At 34.9% G+C, this 15743-nt stretch overlaps 1 protein-coding gene across 2 annotated transcripts in view; it reads right to left on the reverse strand.

Annotated features, from left to right (window-relative positions):
• The window catches only part of NBEA (neurobeachin), a 509094-nt gene that overhangs the window by 100081 nt on the left and 393270 nt on the right, over positions 1–15743 (reverse strand). For both annotated transcript variants that reach the window (XM_086771979.1, XM_086771978.1), the window contains exons 41-42: positions 4291–4408; positions 3297–3399 (exon numbers count right to left, since the gene is read on the reverse strand). In XM_086771979.1, the coding sequence (XP_086628105.1) occupies positions 3297–3399; positions 4291–4408 (221 nt within the window). The remainder of the gene's footprint in view (positions 1–3296; positions 3400–4290; positions 4409–15743) is intronic.

Raw genomic sequence — 15743 nt, forward strand, 5'->3', positions numbered from 1 at the left:
TGTCAAAAATGTAGTATCTGCTTGATGTTTTGTGTTTTCTTACTTCTGTTCAGGAAAAAAAAAAAGGCTTGGGAAAGTCACTAGCTTCTGACAAGAGATTGATCAATATTCACTTTTAATCAAAACTCTAAAAGGGGTGTTATGCTTTGATGACATCAAATCTTAGTTCTCCTACCCCTCTCCATTCCCCAAATCCAGTCTCTGCAACCAGCTTTACTGAGATCTGGAAATCCATCACCAAGCTACTGATGTGCGATAAGTGACAGCACTGAGCTGATGTTGAATGTGGTAACTGTACCAGCCAAAATACATGTTTTCCTTCAGCAAAAAAAATTCATCATTTGTATTTCTTGGCTTTAATAACTAGAGTAATTGTTTTATCTAATGCATTAATAGCCCACGGAATTTCAGCGGAAGGTGCTTGTACATGTTTAGTGGTGAAATATGATACTGTATCTTTTACCAATTCTTTGATCTCTGTATGCTTACAAAACCATCAGGCAGCTCACTGTTGGTTTCAAAGCTGTGATGTTACCCTCAAGAAAAACAGATCAGTAAATTACACCTGAGGTGTTAGAACCCTAAAAAGTGGTCTGCTATCAGTGTTGTAAAAACGCATATATTACTCTACCTACGTAGAATCACGTGGAGTTGTAGAAATACGTTAAATAAAAGGCACAGTACTGTCTGCCCAGTTGTATCATGTGGCAAGGTCATAAAAAAACTACAATCAATGCAACATGTTTCAGGAACAGTGAAAACACATTTATCAAAGACAGATGAATTTGATTACCAAATCAGACCCTAACTTTTCAACATGTGACTAATTTTAAGGACGTAATTACTTCTTTGTAACATTAAACACAGGCTGGAATGCTTTGTTGAATCAAAGCATTAGACAGGCTGTTGGGAAAGGTAGCAAAAAGGCAAAGTGGAGGCTTGCTCAAAACAGCAGGTCTGTAACGGTCTTGGGAAGAGGTACCAGTTTGTCTGCTTCTAATACTTTGTGCCATTAGAAGATCATAGGTATTGCTTTTTCCTTCTATTTCCTTCCATCTTTGTTAATCACAGGATTTCTCCACAAAAACAGAAATGCACTTAAAGTCTGTATACTTCATTAAATGTAATTTACTCCTCCAGAATATTTCCATCGTTAATTGCAACTCTTTGCGATAATGTAATTAACTTTAGATGAAATTTTTATTGCAGTATTATTAGAGAGAAAATATTACTTACAAAAATAAAACTAAAGAACTTAAGCAAAACAACCAGAAAGAGTTGCTTTTGTTAAAATATTTAAAATATTTTCAGCTTAAGCTGGAAAATTGGTCATAAGAAAAAGATAACATTTTATGCAGCAGCGCAGCTCCTTTTGGTTACTCAGCATAATTTCTCCTTGTGTTAGTTATACAAATAAGCATAATTTTTAAAATTGGCATTCCAGAGCCAACATATTCATAGGAAGGGAAACTATATTCTAACATCAACTAAATATTAACTACAGAGCAGTTATAAAGCCAGATTTTTCCCTCGGTTACTTCACTGCAATCCTACTGAAGACAATAAGGTTATGTAGACAGAAAAAAAGGAAAAAACATGATTACAGGGTCTTTATTGTGCATAAATCAGACCACAATTACACAAAATCAAGAAAGAAAAACAACTTCATGACCATATGCCAGATTTATTCTGAAGACTAACAAGCCTATTTGCGATTCAAATTTAACTTTAATCAAAAAGGTATGGAAATAACTGCATATAATATTGAAGCTGAAACTTTTCTAAATAATTATATATCAACAAACTTTTTCAGACAATTATGCACTGAATAATGCACAAAGGGTATGAATTCCAAAAGTAAAAAATGTCACTGTAGACATAAAATTCTGATTGAGGAATTTGCATTTTGTTTGTTCTAGAACATGTGGCCATTTTTATTTCAGAAAAGAATACTCAGCAACTCATTTAATTTGAGTATTTGGAAGAGCGCTGCAAATATTAACAAGATGCACCTTCCAAAGAAATGCCCCAGCTTCCCTTTGATCTCAGTGAAAACTTGAGAAATTTGGTAGTTTGCTTAAGAACTTCAGCACATTCAAGAGATCAAGCCTTAGGCATCATGAGACTCAAGCTCATGACAGGGAATGATGTTCAGCTGGGAACGAAAATAGTTTTCTAATCCTACAAATGCTTTGACACTTCAGAGTATTTCCACATTCTGCACTGGGATAAAACAAGGACAATATGAAATTTTAGTTTGTAGGAAATGACTTAAAGAAAGAGGAAGATACATCCCAGACATTACATTGATGATGGCTTTTGGCCAAGTCAAGCCAAATGGAGATCTGAACCCAAAGCACCATATTTTGTGAATTTCCTGCTGTTTCCTCGCTTCCTTATATTTATTTATTCTTCTTTCATTTTGATCAGAAATTAACCCTGAAACTAAACATTTTTCACCAAACTTCTGCTAATACACCCTCAAAAACAATTTTAGGTCTGAACAGACATTTCCAAACAAAAAAAAAATTGAGGCAGGAAGTCCTCCCCCCCAGTTCAGTGAAGTACACATGAAGATCATCTTACCCATCACTGAAATACTAATAGTTTTATAGTATAGGATCTCACAGGTCCCATCCTTATTTCTGACCATAGGCTGATTTGACATTGATGTTGAGATAATAAAAACTGTACTTGTCCATGTGTGTTCAAATCTCTAAAACTGAACCTTAGTTGGTCTTTTCCAAAATATATCCTCCTTAATTTTGGAAACAGAAGAAGAATAATGCATTATACTAATGAATGGAAGAAATTTGGAAATTGCAAATAGCTACTACACTGATAAGCAAGGAAGTAAAATTTGCACACATTCATATAAAAGACAAGCCAGAAGATATATATGCATATATACAAAAAATTCATTCGGCAAACACAAAACCTAATCAAGTTTAGTTCCATGTCCTGTATAACAATGACAGCAAAGATGAACGTTTGTCTACCTATTTATAAAAACTGACTGAAAAACAGACTTTGAAGATAAAAGGTGTTATTTTTTTTTCTGGTCCTTCACTGGAAAGTACTTATTTCCTGTAATGATTAAAAAAAAAAATCTAATTTGCAATACTTTAGCTTCTATTCTATAATAACAAGTAAAGGGTATTGTTTCTCAAAGTAACTTCAAGAAAGAGAATATCTAGAGTTTCATGACAGGAATAATGTTTTAGTATTGACATATTTAAAAATATAATTTGCATCATATAATAAACAGAACATACAAAGTATTTTAATTAAATTACCTGGCTTGTGGCAAACCATAGCTGGTTCCTACTCCAACCCGTGGTAAGCTGTACACAACTTTTTTCACTGTTGCTTGGTCAGGAAAATTAAACATAACAGAAGCTAAATGAAGAAGAGAAAATATGGATTGATAAACCATTTGCAGAAGTCTGTTTCTCCACCCACATATATTTTTAAAATGCTTTTTTTTTAATTTGGAATGAGAAGTCAGTTCCACTTTTATCCTCCAGATCCAAGACAGAACAAAAACTCCTGGCATACTTCATACCTATGTAGCATTAGCTGGTTAACATTTTGGTACTAATTCTCCTATCTTGCAGAAGACCTGAGAGAAGTACACTTCAGAGGAACTGCAGCTTACCATTAACCCATATAACCTCTGATCAGGCTAGGAAGCTGTTCTGTACTTAGCATGCATCTGGTCTTCTAACTGGTGCATTAAAACATGAAGGACCAGAAATTGTTTAATTCCCTCTCCAGTTGAAATCAAAACTTACATCAGAGCTCCTTGCGGCACAAAACTACTGACACAGCTCACCAGCCACTCAACTCTGATTCAGAGCAGCACATACAGAAAACTGAGTGGACATGTTTATTGATCTGGTCCTTTTAACTTTAAGTCAGTTTATAATTAGAAAAAGAAATATCCTTTTAGATATTTCACTAAAATATTCACAGAAAATTGGAGGAGAGGGGTAAGATCATAGAAAAAGCACATTTCCTATCAAACATTTGAAGAATTTACCAATTGCAATGATCTCTTTTTATAAATAAATTTCACTGCTGCACAGAAAGCCATGAGATTTATTTATGTGATTGGTTTTAATATGAAATGCAATGAATACATGCAAGAGTACGCATTATTGAACACAGACACAAGCACTTTATCAAAGAAAGCACAATTTACATTCTAAGATTAATAAATTACACAGAAAACAACTCCTAGCACATTTTTATGCAAAAAAAAAAAACACCAAAAAAACAAAGACATACTTCTGTTTGCCATAAACACCTCCAAAGCTGTGTTCTGGAGAAGATAACGTCTTGAAAAAACAGCTCGAATCTCACTGAACATCCATTTCCCATGAAGGCCTTCTGTATAGGCGAGGACCTTTAAAGAAAGTCAAGGTGATAGTTATTAGCAGAAGTTTTTCATCAAAATATTGCATAAGAACACAGTACACTTCACCCATCAATGAAGTACATTTAAGTTGATCATCTCTTTAACACTTAAAAAACGTGAGTTAAAATATTAACTTAAATGTTTGTAAAAAATGCAATGAAGTACAGCTGTTAGAAGAATATCAGTAAGTACCACAACCTGATACTTCTAAGATCTATTTCTCATGAGTCACATCAACATATTTTCCTCAAAAAACCCCAAAGTCTACAAGCAAGCAGAAGGTAATGGACACAGTTGCACTTATGCTTAGCTGTATTATCTTCCAAAAGTGTGCATGATATAGTTGTCAGTTACGTATCAGATAACAGATTTACTTCTAAGGCTACCTTGTACAAAGTACAATCAAAATAATATAACTTTCTATTCTCATCCATTTCAGGGTCATAAATTAGAACTCCCCGCATTCCATTAATAAATACAGAAATTAGCTAGAACAATGTCAACATAATAATTTTTCTAAAGTTAAGTACATTTAATATCCCAAACCATGAAGAAAATTTAATAATTTGTAATTTTTTATTTTAAAATAAAATAGCTAAAAAATTAGCACTGCTTTTCCAATTTGCCAGCTTCTCAATTTAAGGTATTGGCCTAAGACTAGATATGAATACCTAAATAATCTTTTTCACTCCTTCTTCACTATTCTGGATGTACGGGAAAACAGACAAAAAAGACACAGTTTCATCAGGTATCAGCTTTATTAACTTCTCTCATCTGTGAGTCATTATTCCAGCACTACCCTGGTGTAGAGCAATCCCTTCTCAATCCTTTTCATCTGCTGGAAGGCTGCCTTCAGCCCTCCACCTGTTCTCAGGCGGGCTCTGCCCACAGCTGAGACCCTGACACTTCATCCTACGAGGAGTCAGTGGTTCAGGATTGGGGCCATCCCCCCGCTACACCCAACTGCATTTCCCAGGCTCTGCAGGCTGTGCCTTCCCCTAGGCTGCAGTTACTAAGAAAGTTGCAGCTCCAGTGAAACAAAGAAACACAATGAACACCTTCACTAAAGGGAACTGCAAAAAGAAGGTTTCGGACTGGAGAGACTGAATTTCTCTGTTCTCCATTAGGTACAAAGAAACTGCTTTACTCACTCAGTTCAGGTCTTTGCTTTCTGTACTCATGACCTCCCCCAACTTTTGAATAGGGAAATGTTAGGGAGACCATATGTTGCTGCTGTCAACGATCCTTCATGCTTAAGGTAATGGAAATTGTATTCCTTCAGTTTTTTCACTGATGTAGCTTCAAGTTAGTAATATTCCTTCATATATGAAAAAGCTAATTTAAGTTTGTACATTTGTGTTAAAACTGCTCCATGGATTTTTGTTAATTTGTTGTCCATGACTTTTTTTCTCATAACTATGATGAGTCTATTTTGGAGATGACGGTAACAACAGCAACAAAACGAATGCGCTTCAGCACACTGAAGAGCATTGAAATGTTAGTTGTGTCCTTGATGGAAACGGAAGAGCCGAACACAGTGAGTTCCTTGTACTCTCCACATGGGAAGAAGTTACAGACAAGACTTGGAGCAACGCTGTGGCTGATGGTACTGTTCCGTTCACCTCAGCTCTCCACACTAAACACAGCCTTGAAGAAGGGAAGGGGCTTGATTTTTTCCGACTTCTCCTAGACACACACAAGAGAATATATGCTCCCTCCACTCAGTCACAGGCCAGCTGTGGAATTACTATCTCGTATGCTAAACTCTTGCAATGGTAAATTAACCTTTGTGGTAAAAATCTGCACCTCAGTTTTACTCTGAACTCTGTTGGCTTCAGCTTCTAGCCACTCGATCTCGTGACACCTTTGTCTGTGAGATTAGAGAGTCTTCTGGTATCAGATAGCTTTTCCTTGTGTTGGTAATTACAGCCTGTGATCCAGTTACTGCTTAGCTTTCTCTTTGATAAGCTAAATAAAATAAATTTTCTTTCAGTCTTTCATCAAGATCAGATGCTAGGATACAGCTGGTATCGTGTATGTTAAATTCAGATGGTTAAGAACAATGACTGTGAAGATTCCAGCACCTCCTTCTTTGAATGTATTCTGCTGCTATCTGATACACAAGTTTTGTAAATACACAGGTTCTTAAGATACAGAGAGGAAGTAGGGAGGAAAACACTCAAGTTTAAAAAGCTAAGAGATGAGAACAGACTCCTAAAGAGAGGAACCTGAAATACATATAGCTGTAACTAGATCTACAGCAGCCAGCAGATTTGCCAAAGAATTCGTTCCTTGACAAAATACCATGTTTCAGGAATTCACTTTTTGTTTCAAAAATGCTTCTACTTGTCCTACTTTTTTTCTAAAGACAAATGTTTAATACGGACTGTATCCTTTGTATTAACATTTTAGATGATTCACAGCAATACATTTACAATGTCTTGATATGTACCACAGCTTAGTTATTATAGATCAATGCTAAAAGCACATTCTATACCGACCATACACTGGTTGCCTTTTTCTTCCTCCTCTTCTTACTCAAGTTTAAAGCAATCATAACTTCACAGAGCTACATTCACCCCACTATGAAACGAATAGCACTTTAGTAAACCAGTAGAAAGGATAGGAAATCAGAGGAAAGGAAGGAGTCTATAATTCAATTACTATCCTCAATAACACTCTTCTTAACCGTCTATTAGTCCTACAAATATCAGATTATCATGAAGATATCAAATAATCTCAATTATTTCAGTATTTCTGTTGTATTGTTTTCCTGTCCAAGATACACTACCCATTTTTGTCATGCTCCATAACATTCACCTAACACTATTTTCAAGCAATGCATTGAACCTTCTGTTATTAAGTATCTACCATTGTTAGGTATCTACAGTTTACAGTAGAAATTACTGACATTGTTGCAGGATTCTTTCTTGTTGTTGTTACAAAAACCAAAATAAAGTAATTCCATTTTGCTGAATTTGAATCCTTTAAAAGGTTTATACATTTTTTTTTCTTCATGTCATATTTCACTTTCTCATATGACATGAATGAGGGCCTGCCTATTTTACATTTTTTACAGACTGCATATATTGTATTTTTTGATATACATAAAGATATGGAAATATCCACTTTGTTCACCAAAAGACACTGAAATTGTTACCTACTTAAGTGAAGCAAAAAATAGCATGTACTCCATCCAATATTTAGTTGTTTATATTTAAAGTCAGTGCTCTTTATTTTGATAACTTTGTGAGTTTTTCTCCTAAAAATAGTTGGGAAGACTTTTTGTTCTAGGCATATCTTAATGGTTGAAACTTTGTGACTAAGCACCAAATTCTAGACACATCCCAAATAAGTTGTTTTTAATAAAATAAAAACCAACCAGGTCTACATTTGAACTGACCACACTTTTCCTTTTTAATATCAGCTGCGATTATTTGGTTTAAAGCTTATTTCTCTTTGTAAAACGCTTTCATTTACTTAGAAATATATGTATGTTTTAAAGACAGTAATGGGTGCGCTGGCCAAGCAACAGACCAAGGATAAAAATTTCCTAGGATGCATAGCAGTAAAATGAAGCTGTCACCCTAACAACGGGAATGAGAAGTCCCTAAACCTCAGGGTTCTGTAATATGAACAACATCTACTGGTGACACACATTGAGATTAGACTACTAAAGCATCATGGGATGTTCAGACGGAAAGCTCTATGGAAGAGAAACAAAACTATTACTGAAGTGCTTTCCTACTTGGCTCAAATACGAAGGCTCCATTATTTTAATGTTATTTCTGATGTAATCAAGATGTCTTCTTTTTTTTCAATTAAGAGTTGGAATATTTTCAATCATAAGCCTCCTTCAGTAATTATTCAATTATTGTTAATTAATTAAGTAACAGTTAGAATTTTAAAATATTAGATTAAACAGAAGACCAGAAATGCCAATTTCCATTCTGCTAGCATCCCTGATAAATTATCTCCATAGGAGAAGCACTTCAGTATTGAGGATTATTTTTTTGCTGCTTTATACCATTTTTAGTATCTTGTATCACCAGACACAGCACTGCAAAAGGATATTTCTTTTGATTATTTTTTCTGGGATTGAAATAATCATAAAATCATGTGAAGAAATTAAGGAAAGCAGCCTATACAAGTCCCTTCTATTCTCAGTTACTAACTTTATGGTAAGAATGGTCACTTCTCTGGCCTGTTGCAAAGAATTGTTGCTTATTGTTCAATATTTCCTTTTTAAAATAGCTCTTTTGAGTGATTCATTAATGCCTATGCATGTAAATTTAATCTAATATTTTCAATGGGAATTCATACTTTGTCTTTTTGAACTAGATTTCTGGTTCAGGGTATTTCAATTCTAACCTGATTCCTCAATGAAAGTATCAATTAATATTTGTAACATTTGCCAAGGTTTGTTTATATCTAGTGCAAAATGCATATATCCATTAACACATAATATAACTTTGTTGTTGGGTTTTGCGGGGTTTTTTTATATTCAAAGCACTGATTCCCTGATTTCCTTCATTATTCTTCACCTTTTGTACTAATAATGTCTAACAACAAGAGCAGTAAGGAGCATGGTTGCCTTGTACTTATGTGTAGTAGAACTGGCTTATTTTTGCTGCATTTCCACAGATACATTCCAAAGTTCCTATAGATTTTTTTTTTAAAGTCTGAAAAGGATCCTCAGAGTCATGCTTTCTGAATAAGATGGCTATTTCCTGAAATTAAATGTGCTTTCTTTTTCCTTTATCAATGACTAAAAGAACTTCCAATTACATAATAATGTAATTTTGGTACTTCAAGATACTTTTTCATTTCATAAAGACAGTTTCACCCAGTGTTTAAGTGTAGTTACTACTATCTTTAACCTGGACACCAATATTTTAGTTAGAATATTAAAGAGCTCTGGCATGTTCTTAGTTGAGACATCAAAATCCCATCTATCTGCTAGATGGCTCTATTACCTGGCAACACTGGATATTGCCTTTGTCATGTGGTACTTATTTCATTTTCCTTTTCCTCTGGATATGCAAGAAACTTCTAAGAATCTATCCTTTTTCCACCTTGCAAGTTTACCCCTCCTACTTCTTCAACTTTAATATTTTACATTTAAGAAAATATTAGCTCTACATTTGAACAGATTTTTCTTGACTGAGTAAGGTCTAGTGTGGTACTCTTCCATCCTGGTAGTTCAACACAAAGCAACCTTTCATCTTTTTATTTGGTTCAAAGGTTTAGAGACATATGCTTAGAAAGCACTGTATTGTATATTCATAATCTGACCCTCCAGCAGTTCATTAACCCTAATAATTTTTTCAAGTTGTTCTATTTTCCAGTGCTGTAAGTGTTCCGAATTATGTGTCCAGTGCTGCAGTTTTCACCAAACTCAGCATGCCTTCCTCAGCACTGGCAATTATAGCTACAATTATTTTATTTATGCACTAACTATATGCTGTACCTTGTTTGTCTATTTTTAACTAAGCTTACAAAGCTGCGTTTCTTCCAATACAAAATAAGCCCTGTCATCTCCATATAACAGTAGTCCTTTAGTTTGAATAGGATTTTTGTTTGTATTTGATTCTTCATTTACCATCACCAATTTTTGGAAGACAGACTGCCTACAAAAGCCAACTATCTCATGCATCCCAACCTTGAACAAAAGAGAGGATAAAGAAATCTTGGTTCATTTCAGGTACACTGCAGTCTCTACACCTATGTTATCAAAATGAACAAAACTAAAATAGCCTTGGTGTTCCAGGTTCCCAGGTCAAGAGCTTGCATATAGTTTCTCGTGACAGACTTTTCTGTGAATTTACTTACCAAGCAGAGAAGAGAAACTCTCTGAAGCTGCCTCGTCCATCCTTGTCAAATGAATATTTAATATTCCACAAGGTTGAGAAAGTGGTTTTTTTTACAATGAAATTGTGTTGTAAACTTAAAAAAAAAAAAAATCTATTTTTGAGAGTTTAATGCTACGGTCCTGAAAAATAACCAGTCACAGTTGTGATTGGCATGAACTATCCAAAAGGTTTTGCTTGCATCTTTTGCCTCCCTATTGTCTGGCGGAAACTGTATCTCTTGCTTTGTGTTTAAAGTGAGCTAAGAGGTCCATAACGAAAAACCTAAAATCTAAATTTGTGGTCATCTCATTTCTTTTGTAAATGAACAGGCAGGAAAGAAAAAAAAAAGATGACAAGGAAGGGAAGAAAAAAGAAATTATAATTGTGGGAAAAGATACTATCCTTTACAATTATATTTGAAATAGCAAGCAATACTATGCTTCAGTCACAAAGCAACAATTGATTTCATATTAACCATTTCATAGCAGCCTGGTAAACAGAAAATTAGTGGAACTTATCTGGTACATTCCCAAGATCAGTGTCTTACAAGATGCTTCCAATTTTGCAACCTTAGCACTTAAAGAGAAGATATCTGCCAATAAAACATGGAGTACTTCACAAAACCAAATCACAATGAATAGATATTTCATCAGAGAGCTGTCTAGAGCCAGCTACAAAAGTGTGCTTATGCACCCATCCCAGTTACACAATAGGTATTTGTAAAATAGTTTAGTATCATTGTATAATTTTAGAGGTTACAAACACATGAAAATAATTCCTGAAAATCATTCTCTCCTGTCAAGGATGTGGTTGTTAGGGTGTTGGATAGCATTGCCATTTGCTTCAAGGAAAATGTGAAATTCTGAACGCAGGTCTTCATAGGTTAAAAAAAACATGGCTCCTTTGCACGTACAGCAAACTTTCTTCTCCAGAACCATCTAACAACACGGAGCTCACTACAAGTACGTGGCAGACTGCATGATTGCGTCACCTATTCTAAATACAGATTGAAATGACAGACATTAATGGCATGGAACCAGACTTTGACAGTTTATTAAATACCATATTGAGTAAGCAGTATATAATCTCAAAATGTTTGATGAAACAATGAATATTATCAACTTTCAATTTATCAGGAAAAATATGCATACATTGTAACAAGGGATATAGCATGTCAAGATATGTAAATGTAGAAGGAAAACATATTTAATAAGGAATTTCAAAATTAGGTAAGTTCAAATAACAAAACACCTTGTTTTTTGGTTTTCTGAAATGGGAAACTGAGAATGCAAATAGACAGGAAGGACAATTCAAATTAATTTAATATCCTAGTGCTTCATTGACTTTGTACTATTTCCTTTTTTGTACATGTTTAAGCCACTTTAAGAACGTCCTATCTGCCTGAATTCCCATAGTCACGTAAGAGTAAACATTTCTAGAATCTCACCAAAATATCATGTTATCATTTTTGCTTTGCACACTTTGGTCTAGTAAAACATTCTCAATTTCTATTGACATTAAAGTCTCCTTTCTCCTTCCCTGTGACGTGTTTCTGTATAAAATGTTTCTTTATTTCTAAGCCTTAAAAGTTTTTCCTCCAAGTAGCTCTTGTGATACTATGGTCTACAGGATGAGCTGACTATTATGTGCCATTATAATTTCTCTACTTATGTCTGCTTTAAAAATCTTTTTTAGAACTTTTTTTAAAAAATAAATATTGGCACTCTTGCTTCATTTTTGTCCTCCTCTTCAGGGATCCAAAAAATGCAGATATTATTTTTGTGGTTTTAGGCTTTATTTCCTTGCCAAATTTTCTCAGCTTATACTTCTACTTCCAATGTTTTTTTAAGCTTTCAAGAGGCCCCTTTTCTTGAAACATGAGGTTCTGTTCACCCCAACATTTTAAAAACTTGATTTCTCTGGTCAGCATACCGCTTCAGTATCCATTAAAACAATGCCCACCCTGCTGACAGTAACTGATGCTCTTATTCCCGCATTCATTTTCAGTCATCTGAAACACTATTTGAAGTTGGCCCATTTTCAGGCCATTTTCCTCTTTTCATTGGTAAAATGGTTTTGCATGTTATGATTTTGTGTTCGAGGAAAGCAATGGAAAGGATATGGGGATTTCTAGCGAAGCAGTCGCAGGAAAGTTATTAGAGTAAAAAAAAAATGCTTCTCTTAGATATGGAAACACTGTTGCTAAATGTTAACATCCAGATCAAAATAATCCAAAGAAAGTATTTTAGGCAGTCTAAATGCATTATTTCTAATTCCTCTGCTTTTTTGAAATATCAATGCATAGTTCTAAATACAAGGATAATTGCTACTGACATGGGAAAATATTACCTTTTCAAAAACTGAATTCTGAATAATACTTTTTATTATTATTCATTTTTTGAGTGTTACACATCTGCATGCCTTTGCATGGTTTCCTTTCTATGAAACGTGCAAACAGATTGTCAATTTAGGCAAATCCTGGAATGCTGGCTATGGACTGAAGTTCTTGGGAAGAAGAGCATTCAGGAAGAGGTAGCACATTTAGATATTACCATCTTAAAAAAGGTAGGCAGAAGCCTTTTTTAGGCTGTACTTCCAAACTGACTTCCAACAATGACTGTTCTAAGCAGAAATTTAAGCTGATTTAAGGTTTCTAAAAGCGGGAATAAAGCTGATGGTGCTGGCTAGGGCAACCGTGCATGCGGAGAGGCAGAAGACAAATACATTCTAATGCCACAGAAAGCCATATTAGAGCACAGCCCAACTCAAAACACAGAGGTTGAGGAAGCAAATACTGGGGCAAAATCCAAAGTAGAGAAGCTCAATTAGTTCTAGTTAGCAACAAGATTGAAGTAAATCGTGCCTGTTGCCTCACAAGGTTTAAGATTATTTTGTGTTGACTTTGGCAACAGTGGCATGTCAAACTCAAATCTAGTGAGAAATCTTAACAGAACTGCTGTTTGCCTTCTCATGCTTAGAGATTAATCTAAACAGGCTGGTGGTCATCTCAGTCCTCACACTCAAACTGCTCTGAGCAATTCTGCCCCAGCACCACATTCTGTAAAATGCAATCAGATTTTTTCAATTAGAACTGTGCAAATTACATTTTCAGTTGAGTGGACAAGCCAAAAAAAGACTTAAAATTGATATGATCTGAGCAAAAATACAGAACTTTTTTTTTCATTATTACAAATGGAAAGTTTGTTTTTCTGTCAATTGGTTCATTCTGCACCTTCTAAGCAAAAGTGAGCAATGAAAAGAAAGGTCTTGTAATATCCACAAATCCAGGGAGAAGACAGTGTTGATAAATGCTTGTAACTTGAAAACAAAGCTGGACATTTATTAATTAAATAGTTATTTGACAGAAAAATGCAGTTTTATTAAACTTGAATTATTGGTGGGTTTGACAGAATTTGTGAGAGCTTTAGCTGAAAAAAAAAATAAGTTGTGGGGCTAAACTCAAACACTAGCATGAAAACAAACAAGTTCTCCGTTGCCTAAGCAAGAATTTGGGATAGGCATTCAGATTCAGTTTCCTTCTTTCTCAAAGGTATGCAAACCCAAATGACACCCTTTCCCAACAGCGTGGGCTGCTCCACCTCACCACCATGCTCTCCCTGAGCAGCTAGCTGCTGGATGAGGGCACCTCACTGGTCCAGGCTGGACAGCGCATGAGCGAGCTGCATCAGTGTCGTGGTTTTGTTAGTAAGGGGGGGGCTTAACTAAGGGGGGGGCTGAACTACGACAATCAGCTAACTCAGCTGTCTGCTGCCCCAAGGAGAGGCAGTGGCAAGCAGCTCCTGGCAAGCTCCTACATGCGTACAACTGATTAAGCAATAGAAAGAAGTTCCCTGGCTCCTGCCATGTTTCTGCAGGGATTGCAAAGTAAGCACTGCTCGCTGGTCATAATTTGCCAATATACAAGGCAACTTGCTCCCTTCAAACACAGGGAAGAAGTGAAACAAGACTCCTTAGTTTCTGGGGAGTGTGCTGACCATCCAGTTATCAGAAAGGACTAGAGGAAACTCAAGTTCTTCTAAATTTTAAAATTGTGTCTTCTGGTGCTTACTTTATCCTCATAGGTATTAGTTTTCCCCTTGCACTGAGGATAAGTGACTCAATCAAGTTTAGGACACAGCGAAAGCAAAAAGCGTAGGAATAGTTTGAGGAATAAAGAGTGTACGGTATCCACAAAAAAAATCCTCAAGGTCTTTTTTTTTTTTTTCAGAACTTGCATACTGATATATTTATTCAAAAGTGCAATGCAATAAAAAATGTCTAAGGCTCAAATACATCAGGATGCAAATCCTTAACATTATAATAACTGAAGGTACTATAATTGGTCTTAAGAAAAATGTAAAAATTGAGTTTTGTTAAATGTTACCCATTTCCTACCAAACGACAGGTAGAAAGACAGGCTTATGTCCCTCTTTTTATAGATGTGATCTCAATGTCATACAGAAGATACGTGCAAGTGTCTTGGATTTTAACAGTTTCACATTTGATATATTCAGTTCAGAATGTATATGATCCAAGATCTATAAAAGTAACTAGAAGACATTTTTTTCTACTGTGGAGATTAGTTTTTGTATGCTTCTGTTCCTAAAATCTCTTCCTATATAAAATTGACCATAAATTAGTAATACTTTGTGCTTAACTTCATATACAAAAGCTGCTTCATTAATCCCAGCATTTGGGAATACATTTGGAGTAATTTCTACTTACGAAATTTTAGCAATAAATTTAAAATCTATTTTTATAAGTATAGAAGAAATATATGGATTTATGAAGTGATAGATAGTATCCATCTACAACATCCTCACCATCCCCAGACTTTCTGTATTGTAACAGACAAGCATAATCCTCAAGAAATTCAAAATTCTACAGCTGCCATGTGCTCAGCTGTGACTAAAAGTGCTGGATCTGAAACACTGCTGACTGCTGGAAGTCAGTTTGCTTGGTGTTGGAATTCAGAGCAGATTCAGGGCTACCCTACATTATGTCAAGTTCTAATGACTCCAAAAAGCAATTATACTGTGTGAGAATTTTGGTGAACATACGTCAAAATATCTTAATTTTCCTAATATATCGCCATACCAATTGATTCTTTATTAACTCACTTAGGATGAGTTTATTTTGCACTGCTGGAGAAGACAAGGAATTACAGCACTGGGAAAAACCTAATGCACAGTTCCAACAGGAATCAAAATTCTACTATGCTTTTTATTATTATATGTGCAACATTATCTCATATTACTAAGTTTAAGCAAGGAAAGCATAGAAATGTTTCTTCTGAGAATTTTAACTTGGAGGACTTGCAAACTGCCTGCTGTAACTAAATAATCATTAAATTAGTTCACATTTTATTACACTTATTTTGCTTTAATATTACAGAAAAAGTACTTATGCATTCTATCCCTACTTTAAGGAACACTTTTAAAATCAGATATGGTAATTAAGCACCAAAAAAT

Source organism: Chlamydotis macqueenii, chromosome 1, assembly GCF_036417535.1.
Source record: "Chlamydotis macqueenii isolate bChlMac1 chromosome 1, bChlMac1.mat, whole genome shotgun sequence".
Classification (NCBI taxonomy): Eukaryota; Metazoa; Chordata; class Aves; order Otidiformes; family Otididae; genus Chlamydotis; species Chlamydotis macqueenii.